The following is a 13,597-nucleotide window of genomic DNA, read 5'->3' as shown; positions in this document are numbered from 1 at the left end:
GCGCCATCTAACTATTTGTTCAGGTAGTATATTGCAAGTGTTTTCTCCACGGTCCTATTAGAAGTTACAGTAGTTGGATAAAAATTAACACTATAGATACACCTATAGATAATAAAATGATATGGAGACAATATATTAAATTTATTTTAAAATTTTAATAATAAATACTTATCCGATTCATTCAAGTTTAGACTGACACAATAAATTTTGTTAAAAGGAAAGAATGGTTATATTAACACGACTATTAGGTTACTCGCAGAAGGTGATTTTTAATCAACGTATTCAACATTCTTCTTCTAAGTTCTATTACAATAATATAGTTATAGGATAGAAAAATAACAATTTGCAAACATCTCTACATATGTGATGGTCTTTTAATGAACTATTTAGATACCAAGGAAATATAAGCGACAAGGTTTAATTGACAGTTTACGTATTCACGTAACCGGTGGTACCGGTGGTTCTGGATTACCTAGTTACGGTGGAATAGGTGGAGCAGGAGGAAATGTATATGTTATCGCAAAAGAAGGACTAACATTAAAACATGTTAAGAATAAAATAAAAAATATGAAAATAAAAGCAGGAGCAGGAGGTGACAGTTCAAAAAAAGGACTTATTGGAGTGCCTGGAACAGATTTAAATATAAATATACCAATCGGTATTACTGTGTACGATGAAAATCGCATTAAACTTGGTAATTGATATGACAAGTTTCCATCCAAAGTCTATTCTCATTTAATAACGTAACCATTCATATCAATCGTAAATCGATAGGTGAAATAAATTCAGAGGATACAAAATTGATGGTTGCTAAAGGTGGAGAAGGAGGATGTGAAAAGACAGGATACTGTGGACTTAAAGGTGAAAATCGCATCATAGTTCTTGATCTTCAATTACTTGCCGATGTAGGCTTAATAGGTTTTCCAAATGCAGGCAAGAGTACTTTTTTAAAAGCAATTTCAAATGCTAAACCAAAGATTGCTAGTTATCCATGTAAGTTTAGTCAATAAAAGACATTTATTTTTTATACTAGTAAAATCTACACTACTTCTCTTTAATTATTTTATATGTACGTATACATATATATAATTTTCAGTTACAACTATAAAACCACAAATAGGTACCATAAATTATAAAGATTACAGACAAATCACAGTTGCAGATTTACCAGGTTTAATCGAAGGTGCACATATTAATAAAGGGATGGGTCATAAATTTTTAAAACACATAGAGAGAACGAAATTACTTCTATTTATTGTAGACATTCAGGGATGTCAAATTTCTCTTAAATATGCTCATAGATCTTGCCTAGAAACTGTCCTTCTGTTAAACAAAGAAATTGAACTGTATAAACCAGATTTGTTAGATAAACCAGCAATGATTATAATAAACAAAATGGATACCAAAGGTGCAAATGAAATTTATAATGAAATCAAATTAAAATTAAGTAATCTATCGGGATCTCTCTCAGAATTTGATAAATCAATTCAACCAAGAAAAGTGTTGCAATTTCATGATATCTTAACGGCATCTTTGATCTCAAAAAATATAACTGAAATAACAGAAATAAAGGACAGAATTAGATATATCATTGATAAGTATGAGGAACAGCAAATTTTGGCTCAAAATACTGTTTCATATGAAGATCATTTGTATGCAAAATTAAAACGGCAAGCGCAACAACATGCACCCACACTTATATAATATGATATATTTTGTTTAAATAAAAATTATGTTTTTCAAAGGAAAATTGTATATAGATTTTTTTTAAGTAGTAGATTAAAAAATACAAAAATTATTATAATTATGTAGCAAAAGCATATTATTTCTATTCTAGGATTCTATATTATTTCTTTAAACTGTTTGGTGAAGTTTTTGCTTTATTTTTATCCATTTACACTTTATATTTGCAGCTTCTACTTTTTCAATCCAATTTTCTCCAAGTGGAGCCTTTCCTTTTATTTCTATTTTTTCTATTTCATTAAAATCCTTAATAACATCTATGTTTGCGGTCAATTTTTCTATTCCATTCCATGCAATCATTATTCCATTGTCAGTGCATAATTTAGGTGGAGTCCTTACAAAGGTATAACCCAATTCTGTACATAGAATATTTAATGCTTTGGCTAGAAAATTATTGCATGCGACACCTCCGGATACAACCTGAAAAAGTTGTTTTAAAAGACAAAAGAATCAACGTACAAAACCGTAACGTCATCGCTAATAAATTTAACATACCAGTGTTCGTTTGTTTGTAGGAAATAATGAATTCGTATTAATAAATTCCATTGCTCTTTGTGTTCTTTGACAGATATGATTTACAGTAGCTAATTGAAGTGATGCACATAAATTATATGCATCAGGAATCACCATATCAGCGATTATATTATGTTTCCTCTCTTCAGATTCAATATAGTCATTACATAAAGACATGTATGCACCAAAACTGAAGTTACAATTACGATACTTTGACAGTGCAGGTGAAAATAAAAATTGGTCAACATTTACTGTTTTACTTGCTGCAGCTTCTATAGCTGATCCACCGTTCAATGTACTGAATTCTGGAATATTTCTTAATTTGAGTCTTCTTGCAATCTATGGAAGTAACTTAATATTAGGTGAAATATAGTTTAATTTATTTACTTTATTATTAAGGAAGAGATAAAAAATGTAAAAAATAATATTAATTTCAGATAGAAATTAAAGATTACCCTAATTTCGAATTATATTTACCTTGTCAAACATTTCTCCAGGGGCAATATTCATAGTAGTTCCAAGTAAATAAAACTTATTCACATTTTCAACAATTGCTAGTAAACAATGGCCACCGGAAACTAATAAAACAAGGTATGGAAATTCTACCTATAAATAATTAACATTATTTTATATCGACATTTTTGCAAATATTTTATTATGATAAATATTAATATTTTGTAACAAACTTCTTCTTTGATTCTTGCTGTTAAAGCATGAGCTTCCATATGATGTATCGGTATAAAAGGTTTCTGTCCAATTTTGGCTAAATATTTACCAAATGCTGTTCCAACTTTAAGTGACATTGGAAGACCTGGTTTTACAGTTGTAGCTATCGCATCGATATCTTTCAATCTTAGATTTGCAGCTCTCAGTGCATCTTCACAAATTCTGGTAATATTATTTACATGCAATGATCTCGCAATTGGAGGAATTATACCCCCGTAACTAAAAATATAACAATTATTATAGAACTTTCCTTATTATAATTACATAAGGAAATTAATAGGAAATTATTAATAATTTTCAATTACTTCAAATGAGTATAATATTGAGAACTAATTGATTCGCCTAAGATGATTCTATTACTGTTAACAATTCCACAACCCGTGTCATCACAACTAGATTCTATTCCTAAGACTACGGCAGGTTCATTGTGCACAAAATTTTTCACTACTTTTGCATTACATTTACATAGGTATGTACCACTGTTTTTAATATGTTTATGCACGTAGCAGTGAAACAGTGCGCGTATATTATAAATCATTCTTTTTATTTTTAAATCAAGTTTGTATATACTTTTCTTTAATTACTTCGTAATTTATAGTATATACATTCTACGCTTTGCTTAATCTAGATATCATGTTCTTTTTTTTTTTTGTACAGATTCGAGAAAAAATAATTTATTTATTAAGAATGTGCACGCACAACATGTTAGGTGGGGCGTACATGCATACGTAGGTAGGTGGGATATTAAGTATTCGATATTGCTTTCGACAGCAATTCTAGAGTTCGATATATGAAGTTGACGTATCGAAAGTAACAATCGATGTGACCCACGCAACGCTTACTGTTTCGTAGCCATCACAGATTGCAGACTTTTACTCAAGTATCAGAAAGTGGATATACGATGTCTGAACAGTAAGAAAGTTTCTATTTTTATTGTAAAAAATGACTGTTTTAATATAATTTTGATATTCAGATTAATTTTTCAATTGTTTCATACTATCATACTTTTATTATATTCTTTTTTTGTAACAACTTTCGAATGTCTCATAGAGATTAAGGTTAGAGTTACCTATCGCTGTTATAATGACGTATATTGTGTTTTCGATTATTCGTTGTGCTCCTCTTCTGAAATTATTTTATTCCTCATTCTTGTAATTTAAATTCAGTTTATAGAACATACTGTTTGTGTACACAAGGTAGTGTATTGTATTCATTTGATTTACGGGATAATTATATTGTCTATTCTTATTACGGATTTAATGGCTACTTTATGAAACATCATTTTTTGACGCGTACAACTGGCTCCTATCAATTTTGCAATTTTTATTGTTAAAAATTTATTCCCTCATCTTTTTATGCTAATTAATTTCTACTAAAAGAAACAAAAAATGTTTACATTCAAAATAGCTCGTTTTTGGATACGTGTATCTAATGTATATTGATGCACAATTTGACATTTTATTATACATTTTACAATAACTAAGATTTGTTTCCTTTGTTTATACACGTGTTTTGTATAATCTGTCATTTTTGTTTAGTGATGACACATTATTGGACGAAGACCTTGGAGATGAAGAGTATGACCTGGGTAACGACGAAGAAGAAGCTCTTTTAGCAGATGATTATGAATTGGAGAGGGTGAGCATATTGCTGGACCATTATTTTCTTGTTACATGAAAATTAGCTAATCATTATGTATCATATGATATAATGTAACATCAAAAGTTTATGCCAAATGTATTAACAATTTCAATTTCAGTTAGATAATCAAGATCTTATCAAATTATTTGCAACTATAATATTTTTTACACTCAGAATATTGCCATATCAATTATATTATGAAATGATTCTGGATATTGTGACTCACAAAAGTTACTATCATTCTTTTAATCCCGTTCTTCTTGATTTTATACAAAAATAATAAAACTTGTTTAGCACAAGTAGATTAACTTCGACATAAATATGTTCTCGTCTATTTGATAAAGGATATATTTCAGCAAGCAAGACAAATTTTATTTGATTGTGTCTTTTTTACTTTGTACGTGTTATAGCAACAACTCAATAATACTCAAACAAATCTAAAACCGTAACATCATATGTTATATATTTTTTTATTGTACATTCGGCAGTATTGCCCTTAACACAAGGAATTATTTATTTATGTATACAGGCATTTTATGTGTGATATTTTATTTACTGAGATATTCATTGCGCGAACTAATTAACCTATATATTAATAGCGATGGAAGGTATTATAGAACAAATTGTTTATTCATCGGTAGATGAATGAATTATGTTTATTTATCAGTAGGCAAACGTGTATCCCACTTGAATACTCTAAAAATTTCTAATATGTAACGAGTGATTCTCCAAATTTGTAAGCGCGATATCATCCTAAGTCTATTCTAAGCGATCGTACGCAAAGGCCAGAGTAACTGCGTGGAAATTATTAAATATCTTTGCGTTATAAAGGATTTCTATTTTATTATAACAAATGAATTGAATCATGAGATATGTAAAACGAAAACAACACATGTTTAGTTGCACCTAATACAGGGAAAATGAAACTGGATTAATTGATAATATTCTTATTGTATTACAATATTATTTGCTTTAAAAAACACCAAAACTATATTCCAGTCATTATTTTTTATTTATCATTAAAGTCTTTCAGTTATTTTTATTCGTATCAATCAGACTTTACATATTAATAAATGTTGAATATTTTTCTTTCTCAATTAATTAAATTTATTTGATCCCATACAAAACAGATGCTATATTGTGTGCTTCCTTTTCCCTGTCGTTAGAATGGTAATATTAAATATTGTAAGCAGACACAATGTTAATAATAGTCGAAGCAATCGTATTGCACAAATTCGTTAATTTCTATTAACATTGTTTCAATAAATTATTGTTTGTAGTATTATAGGATTATATGATTTGTAATGTACATATTTAAATATTATTATTGCTTCAAATAATATATTTAATTATAAACATTTTTATCATGGAAAATGTTTTAATGAAAGCTTTTATATATAAAACATATATGCAATTGCTCGTAGTAGACACGTATTTCATTAAATTAACTGCAATATTTTGTTGTTTAGTTTTTAATTAAAAATGGAAATAGTAAATTCTCTGATAAATTTTATTGGTAACGAAATGCAATAAGAATAGCGGCATCGTGCGGACGGCGATGAAAGAGAAAAGCAAAATATTTCCTTTGAACAAAAATCTATGTAAATGTGTATTTTGCTTAACGAAGTTTATGTATTACGAATCCTTTCGTTAAAACATTCAATCATTTATAAAGGAATGTCGAATTTTATTATTATAGTAGACACTAATATTATAAGAAAGTGATCGTGTCACTTTTATCTTTGAATGGTCATAATAACTGTGAGGATTGTATAAACTTGTACAGCATTTCAATTCACGTATATATATTTAGTTTCATTTTTATTGAAAAAGTAGTAGCATGAAGTATTCATAAAAATGACAGACATAGTCGATTCGAAACTTTTTAATGGGATTTGTATGAAACAGAAATGTTTAAAAATTTTTGTACGTGTATATAAAGTTCATAAGTGAACATAAAGTATGTAATATTTGATGTATAATATTGATTTATAATATTTCATACTGCTGCTGCTGCTGCTGCTGCTGCTGCTGCTGCTGCTGCTAGAACTGTAACATATTATATTCTTTTGCATGAATTATAATCGTGCTTAATAACGAGGTTCGTCGAGACATTTGCGATCAGTATTCACCATGCGAATTTTATTAATAGCGATCGATGATGATTAAGAAAATCTACAAATGAAAAATGGATTGATAAGAATAGAGGGGAAGGTACAGTTTTGTGAGATGAAATTGATAGATTATGCGATCCCTTCGTTTTAATAACTAAACCAGTCATTCCTTATGCATCTATAGATATACGTTAATTAAGAATAGATTGTAACGACTACGGCTAAATATTATATTTTCATTACAAATATTTGGCAATTTAATTCCCTGGGCAGCAGAATAGCTATAAGGGAGAAGAGGAGACAGATGATGTTCTGGACATAGGAGTTACCGACCCGCTCGACGACTTAGACGGTGAAGATGAAAACATTGAATTTAATAGGAGCAAAACTGATAGAAGCAATGACAATGATTTTTACAAGGACGGAGATCAGCTAGAGGCTCAGTCGAAATATTACGAACAAGATGAGATTAATGAATACAAAAACGAACAAACGCGACAACACGATGAACGTTCTGCAATCGATAACATTAATGCTACTGGTAATATTGAAAAGGGAGATTTGCGGGAAAAATTGCAGAAAAATGCAAAAATGTATTCTGGAAATGGACAAGGTTTGGAAGACGATGAATGCGAAGAGGCCAAGGAAAGGAGAAACAGGTTTCAAAACGAAAGAACCACTATCTCTTCCAAAATGAATAACCATATACCAGATACATTGGAAAGTGTGGTAACATCTGAACCGCCCAAGTTGGCGTCCAGAGGCCGTGGAAGAGGTCGAAGCGCAAGAGGAAGTCGTGGAGGAAGATTTAATATTCAAAATTCGGGAAATTTTAATCCAAGGTAGGCATTTTTCAAAAATAATAAAATATAATAAAACTTATATACTGCTACAGTTGTTGCGTGTACAATGGTTTCTAAAATGTGATTCATTAGGTTCGGTAATGCACGTAATCCAAACTTCGATAATCAACCACCGTCGGCGTGTAGACCACCTTTGCTCGAGAGCAGATCACCTTTCCTCCTTGGAGTACCGAATAATGTACCGAGTCAACAAATTATTTATCAACAACCAAATTCTCCTCAAGTACAACCGTTTCAACATTACTCTCCAAACGGTTCAATCCAAGGTCTAACGCATTTTATAGACAATAGGCAGCAATTCAATCCCAACCAATTTCAAAATCAATTGGGTCCTAGACTAATTGGCCCAAGATTAGATTACGGATCTGGATCTCGAACTGGTTTACCAGGATCTCTTCAGGGGCCATCTTACCATCCATCGAATCAATCGCTGTATGCCCAAATTCAAGGGCCGGCGGCAGCTGCAACCACCGCTCCCTTTCAAAACTCAGCTGTGCTCATGCAAGATAATCAGACCCGATCGTTGATGCAAAACAATCAGGGTCCATTGTTGCAAGGAAATCCTGGTGGATCGCTTCTTGGAAATTTAAATCCAGTTGTGCCTGGGACATCGGCATCGTTGTTACAGGGCAGCCAGCCGTTATCTTTACAAGGATTTTCACGACAAGTTTCTTCCCAGGGGCCACTCGTCAGCCATCCTAACATTGGTCAGATACCAAATCAATCATCGTTCGAGAATAGACCACCTTTTCAGGAACCGACACAATTCGAAAACCGATCCATTTACGATTCAAGGTCCGGTTACTCTGATCAAGTACCTACTAGCCAATTTAATACTAATACCTTACCTGTACCACAACAATCCGCTTCCAATGTACCCAATGTACCTTTACCTCCAGGGCACAAGATTTTAATCAATCCTCATTTTCGAGGAGCCGTTCAATCGACAAACGATGGTAAGTTTTTCTTAATGATTCTTCGATTTTCCCCCTTAAACTTCTACAATCGAATTTTTATAGCGATCTTTCCCTTTTTTCTTCATAATTTCTCTTTTGATTTGCAAAAACAGCGAGACTCGCATGGGACTCTACTCAACAACAAACATCCAACTTAACATCCCAAATTCCTTCTTCTGGTCAATTTTCTCAACCCATTCCTCCTTACCAGAATCAACAATGTTCGTACAATCAAAATCAACAAGGACAGTCACATTACCAACAAAATTACCAACAACAAAATAAAAGCGACGTACGTAACACAATTGCTAGATATACAATCTCGCAAGATATATTTCACTTTAAACCAACTTTCCATCCTATATAGGATCCTTACGCATACTTCTCTGACGTATGGCAAGAAAATAAGCCGCAAAAGAGTCAAACTGGAACTTCAAACAAACAGTATCCTTTAGAAAGTAGTTACCAACGAGACGGTAGCTACGAATCAAGCAATTCGAAATATAAATCGGATCAGTGGAGTCAAAAAAGTAATTATTCACAGGTTGGTAATGCACAAATTTATTATTAAACGATGAAAAATCATTCAGTTATTTCATTGTTAACCATTGGACACTATAAAGCAGGATCACAGAGGAATCTATCAAAATTATCGCGACAGAGACTTGCCGTCGAAAACAAGAAGCGATCATGTTTCGAAAAGCAGAACTTCCTCGTCGATCTCGTCGTATCGCGACAATTACGATCAAAATCACACACAGAAATGTAGCGACAGGTCGGCGAATACTTCGATAAGATCGAGATTACCCCAGAAAAGAGTAGCTGACTCTATGGATAGACCGCTACGCGATTTAAGCCCGAAGAGAATAAAGCCTAGTAATAGAAATCTGCAAGAAGTACGGACAGTGGACACGTTGAGTAACGAGAATAACGAGAAAAAGGTACGTATACGCATCGTGTTGTCGTATTTTCACTTTACCGTTTGTTTATCGTTCTCGATAAAAATATTTATTAGGATGAAGATAGCGATCCAGAAATGCAGGAGTATAGGAAAAAGATGGAAGAACAGAAACGGCTCAGAGAAAAGATTTTGCGTGAAAAAGAGAATCGGCGAAAAATGGCCGCATTGGAGAAACAAAATGAAGAAGCTAAAAATGAAAATAGCACATGTACGTATGACGAAAAAATCAGATATAAAAAGTTTGTTGATTAATTACTTCAGCTCATCATTACCGTTAACTGTAACATCGTGTACAGCTAAGCATAATTGTTTTACAGCAAATGAAAACATGCAGGATGCAAAACCTGTGTCAGTACTTATGGGAGTAGTAAAAGATGCTTCGATAAATAAAGGACATACGAATGTTGGGAGAGGACGTGGTCGTCCTGTCAGTATACAATCTACAGAGGTACAAAACTAAAAATTTTAATAGTAAATATATTGTATGAAACTTGAAATAGATGTATAAAGCTTTTTTTCTTTTTAACATTTTTTACTCTTGTAAAACAAGAAGATGAACAAGTTTTTATACCTATCGTGGTATATTTTACGAACGAATCAGAGTCTATGCTTTGTGTAGAAAGCAAACGAATTGCACAAAATGACATAGGTTTATTTTTGTACATTACGATATAATGATATTCGTCTTTTTAATATACGAGTACTGTATTTAAATACTATATATAGTTGTTATGAAATTTTTTAAATGAAAAATTAACCCTCGTTAATCATCGTTGATACCATTTTTAAATATTTATCTCTATTTGAATAACAATTAATATATTTGAAGTGAAATATTAGTAAATAAATAAATAAATAAATATATGTATATATTTTTTTATTTATTTATATATTTATAAAATTTAAAGACACATGTCTATTAGATTTTCTCTGTATATTTTTCATTCACATTTTCAATAAATATATTTTTAAGCACTTTTTGTTCTTTTTAATTTCCTCCAAACGTTTATTATTTTTTGCCAGAATGGCAGTGTATTAAAAGTGTTCTTAACAATATTGGCATTAAATAATTCAATGAAATAAAAATATTTGAATGATTGTTTTTGTTATAGGCTGCAGAGAAACCATCGTGCGTACGAATTGTCAGGACAATACAAACTGTACAATCCAGCGATTCTGTAGATTCTATGAAAGACGGCAATTCTGGACATACAATTAGCCAAGTTAACGAGCATGCAAAAATGTTGAACTCTCAACCTGGAACACGAAGAATCGTAATTCAAAAACCGCTATTAAATACTCAAAAGGTTGCCACGACTATACAGAAAACAGTATCAAACCTGCAAAAAGGTCAACTACTGGTGCAGAACAAACTAGTAAATACAACGCAGTACTCGACTCAAAAAGCTGGTCAGAATCAAATCGATGTACTGAGAAAATTGTCGAACGCCGGGCAAAAAGTTCTCGGTAGCTCGCAGAGAATTGTCAAACAAAAATCACCGGGGAATCTTCAAAAAACTGTAATCAATGTACAAGACATAACGAATAGCAATTCGCAGAAGCTTGTCGTCAATACGCAAAATAGCCAAAGAGTTGTATTTCAAAAAGCATCGCTGCAACAGAAAAAAATCCCCGATATAAAGACTAATACCGTCAGAGTAGAGAATTTAGCAGCGAGTACGTCTGAAGCACAAATCAGACGTATGTGTCAAGGCATCGGAACAATCGAGGTGACTATCTTTGCATGAAAACGTTTCAGACTACACTCTTTTTCACAAAGCTTTTTCCCATTTGTTTCTTTTTTTTTTCTCTACTTTTTTTCACAATTTATTTTCCAATCATATCGTGCCCATTTAAAAAAATAAAAATTATTCCCCTTTATTTAACACCTATCTATTTATATCGTTCGTGTTGTAGAGCATACAAATGGGTGAACGTAGTGCTACAATTGTGTTTAAGACGCAGTCTGCAGCAATGGTGTTTCACAAGAAATACCAGCGTAAAATGCTAGATCTTTCGCTGATAACTGTTCGCCTTGTACCGCAAACAAGCGGTATTAAAACCACGACTACAGTTGTGAAAGTCTCTTAAGAGATACATATTAAGCTCGTCTAAATCTATTTCTCACCCTAGTGTATTTCGATAACGAATGGAAGTAAAATACATTGCATATTCGTATTTCTGTTTAAAAATAATGGCATTTTACTTTAACGAGGCAGCCTGTATTTGAGTAAACATGCATTTTATATTTTACATACTTCTTATTTAAAGCGTTCAATACATCTCATTTAAATTTAGAGACTAGGAAAAGGAAGAATACGTTTGGCTGCAAGTAAATTGTATAATAAACCTTTATAAAGGAAAAAGCAAAGATTTAATTTGTATATATGTTAAATGTAATGTACATTTCACGTAAAAGGATATATACAGTAGATCATAAATTATACATATATATATATACATATTGTGCATTAAAATGCTATCGTTTAGCATAAATTATAGAGGATAATCTCGTACGTTTATAGTTTTTAAGACTGTAACGCATATACATACACATCATTTACAATATGTACAGTATTTTAAACGAAAACTATTCAAAATTATTAGCGATAGAGAATATGTCTGCAAAGACTATTTTATGGTCATGTTATTATACGCATATGTTATAATACATTATAATAACGATATATAATGTTGGCTTATACGTATACGTATACATATATATATGTTTTGTGTGTGTGCGTTTGTCTGATGTGCGTATACAAACACACATACATACACCGCATATTTTCAATTACTGTAAAGAATTAATGATATTTTCACATTTGATAATTCGATCTATTACATGTCTTACCATAAATATCATTATATTAATTTATGGTATCAAATTTTATAAGTATGTAGTCTGTGCAACTATCTCTCTCCATATATATAATCATGGGAAAATAAAGTTATTTCAAACTGATTAAATTATTTGTGCGTATACTCATTTAGAAATATTAAGAATTTTCGTGTGTTTGAGAAAAGAAAAATATCCTAAATAGAATAACGCTGAATTCAATTTCGTTCTACCGATTTTTCTATTTTTAATATACTTTAAAACGAAGAACATACTACTCGTGTTGAAAAATGGGATTTTTCTTTTTTGAAAATGAATTTCCTATTATAACAGACCCTGTTTTACTCTGAAACCCGAAAATAGCTAGAGTAAGACAAATTATATCTCCCGCTTTAGAGGTTAGAAAGAGAAAGATATATAAGAGAGAGTGAGACAGATTATACGGACCCTACTGTAGAACCCGTGGCGCCATCTCTGTGAAAAGTGCTCAAACTGGTCGCACAGCGTTATCGACAGCGAAGTAAACTGCTTCGACTAGTGGCGCCATCTCTACGGCTGGCGCGGGAACTATTCGGCGAGTAGTTTCAGCGCTCTCCGGAGAGATGGCGCCACTAGCCGGTAAGTTGTGGGTTTTGTCTTGTCCACGTTATTTTCTTCTAATTAACTTTTGCTGAGGATGACTTTTATGTAACAAGTTTATTTAACAACAACAAGTCTTTACAATTAAGGTAATTTGAAGTAGAAACTAAGAAATACAAATCTAGATTTGGCAAAGGCAAATTGTGATGTGTACTCTTTGATGGCGTAGAAATAAGTGAATAATTAATTTGAAAAGCGTAGAAATTTGAAAGACGTCGCAAACGAGAGTCTCTTGTTTATAGATGACGTGAATTAATTTTGAAACAATTTCCTAATGAAAATGTACCCTCCGAGGAGCGGAAGTAGATGGCTGTGAATGTGTCTGCTTATATGAGGAAGTCGGTAGCGTCGGTAACGCCACAAAGTAGTTTACTTCGCTGTCGATAACGCTGTGCGAGAAGTTTGAGCACTTTCCACAGAGATGGCGCCACGGGTTCCAAAGCAGAGTCGGTATCATCTGTCTCACTCTTTCCTATATCTTTCTCTCTCTCACTTGTAAAGCGGGAGATATAATTTATCTTACTCCAGATCTATTATAGTAGGAAATTCATTTTCTTGTAGGACTTATGGTTTGGAAGATGCAATCAATAATATGATGAGAA

At 31.9% G+C, this 13,597-nt stretch overlaps 3 protein-coding genes across 5 annotated transcripts; 2 read left to right on the top strand and 1 right to left on the bottom strand.

Moving 5' to 3' along the window:
* The first annotated feature begins 93 nt into the window (after nucleotides 1–93).
* Nucleotides 94–1,738, top strand: LOC143425315 (GTP-binding protein 10 homolog). Its single transcript, XM_076898023.1, has 4 exons — nucleotides 94–262; nucleotides 391–694; nucleotides 775–993; nucleotides 1,097–1,738. The coding sequence occupies exons 1-4, from the start codon at nucleotides 224–226 to the stop codon at nucleotides 1,702–1,704; spliced, it is 1,170 nt and encodes a 389-aa protein (XP_076754138.1). The 5' UTR covers nucleotides 94–223; the 3' UTR covers nucleotides 1,705–1,738.
* Nucleotides 1,739–1,842: 104 nt separating this feature from the next.
* Tcs4 (Threonyl-carbamoyl synthesis 4) lies at nucleotides 1,843–3,535 on the bottom strand. Its single transcript, XM_076897474.1, has 5 exons — nucleotides 3,288–3,535; nucleotides 2,943–3,201; nucleotides 2,734–2,862; nucleotides 2,239–2,595; nucleotides 1,843–2,163 (listed from the first exon to the last, which is right to left on the bottom strand). The coding sequence occupies exons 1-5, from the start codon at nucleotides 3,518–3,520 to the stop codon at nucleotides 1,855–1,857; spliced, it is 1,287 nt and encodes a 428-aa protein (XP_076753589.1). The 5' UTR covers nucleotides 3,521–3,535; the 3' UTR covers nucleotides 1,843–1,854.
* Nucleotides 3,536–3,750: 215 nt separating this feature from the next.
* On the top strand, nucleotides 3,751–11,912 carry LOC143425311 (uncharacterized). 3 transcript variants are annotated; one of them, XM_076898014.1, is made up of 11 exons: nucleotides 3,751–3,894; nucleotides 4,521–4,620; nucleotides 7,014–7,579; nucleotides 7,673–8,556; nucleotides 8,670–8,848; nucleotides 8,924–9,100; nucleotides 9,180–9,497; nucleotides 9,572–9,725; nucleotides 9,835–9,965; nucleotides 10,630–11,247; nucleotides 11,435–11,912. In XM_076898014.1, the coding sequence occupies exons 1-11, from the start codon at nucleotides 3,884–3,886 to the stop codon at nucleotides 11,606–11,608; spliced, it is 3,312 nt and encodes a 1,103-aa protein (XP_076754129.1). In that variant the 5' UTR covers nucleotides 3,751–3,883; the 3' UTR covers nucleotides 11,609–11,912. The 3 variants fall into 3 exon arrangements, with proteins under 3 accessions (XP_076754129.1, XP_076754130.1, XP_076754128.1); XM_076898015.1 differs by having other exon boundaries at nucleotides 7,011–7,579; nucleotides 9,183–9,497; XM_076898013.1 differs by having other exon boundaries at nucleotides 7,011–7,579.
* Nucleotides 11,913–13,597: the final 1,685 nt, after the last annotated feature.

This window comes from Xylocopa sonorina, chromosome 7 (assembly GCF_050948175.1).
Source record: "Xylocopa sonorina isolate GNS202 chromosome 7, iyXylSono1_principal, whole genome shotgun sequence".
NCBI lineage: Eukaryota > Metazoa > Arthropoda > Insecta > Hymenoptera > Apidae > Xylocopa > Xylocopa sonorina.
The sequence above is the reverse complement of the archived record's forward strand: the minus strand, read 5'-3'. Positions and strand labels throughout refer to the sequence as shown.

Excerpts from the sequence above, each read along its gene's own strand:
- Tcs4 (XM_076897474.1), bottom strand. The coding sequence starts at position 3,520 with ATGATTTATAATATACGCGCACTGTTTCACTGCTACGTGCATAAACAT. Across the intron at positions 3,202-3,287 it reads CAATATTATACTCATTTGAA|TTACGGGGGTATAATTCCTC; the intron begins GTAATTGAAAAT and ends TTATATTTTTAG. Across the intron at positions 2,863-2,942 it reads CAGCAAGAATCAAAGAAGAA|GTAGAATTTCCATACCTTGT; the intron begins GTTTGTTACAAA and ends AATTATTTATAG.
- LOC143425315 (XM_076898023.1), top strand. The coding sequence starts at position 224 with ATGGTTATATTAACACGACTATTAGGTTACTCGCAGAAG. Across the intron at positions 695-774 it reads TGAAAATCGCATTAAACTTG|GTGAAATAAATTCAGAGGAT; the intron begins GTAATTGATATG and ends GTAAATCGATAG. Across the intron at positions 994-1,096 it reads AAAGATTGCTAGTTATCCAT|TTACAACTATAAAACCACAA; the intron begins GTAAGTTTAGTC and ends TATAATTTTCAG.
- LOC143425311 (XM_076898013.1), top strand. Across the intron at positions 4,621-7,010 it reads ATGATTATGAATTGGAGAGG|CAGAATAGCTATAAGGGAGA; the intron begins GTGAGCATATTG and ends TTCCCTGGGCAG. Across the intron at positions 7,580-7,672 it reads TCGGGAAATTTTAATCCAAG|GTTCGGTAATGCACGTAATC; the intron begins GTAGGCATTTTT and ends GTGATTCATTAG.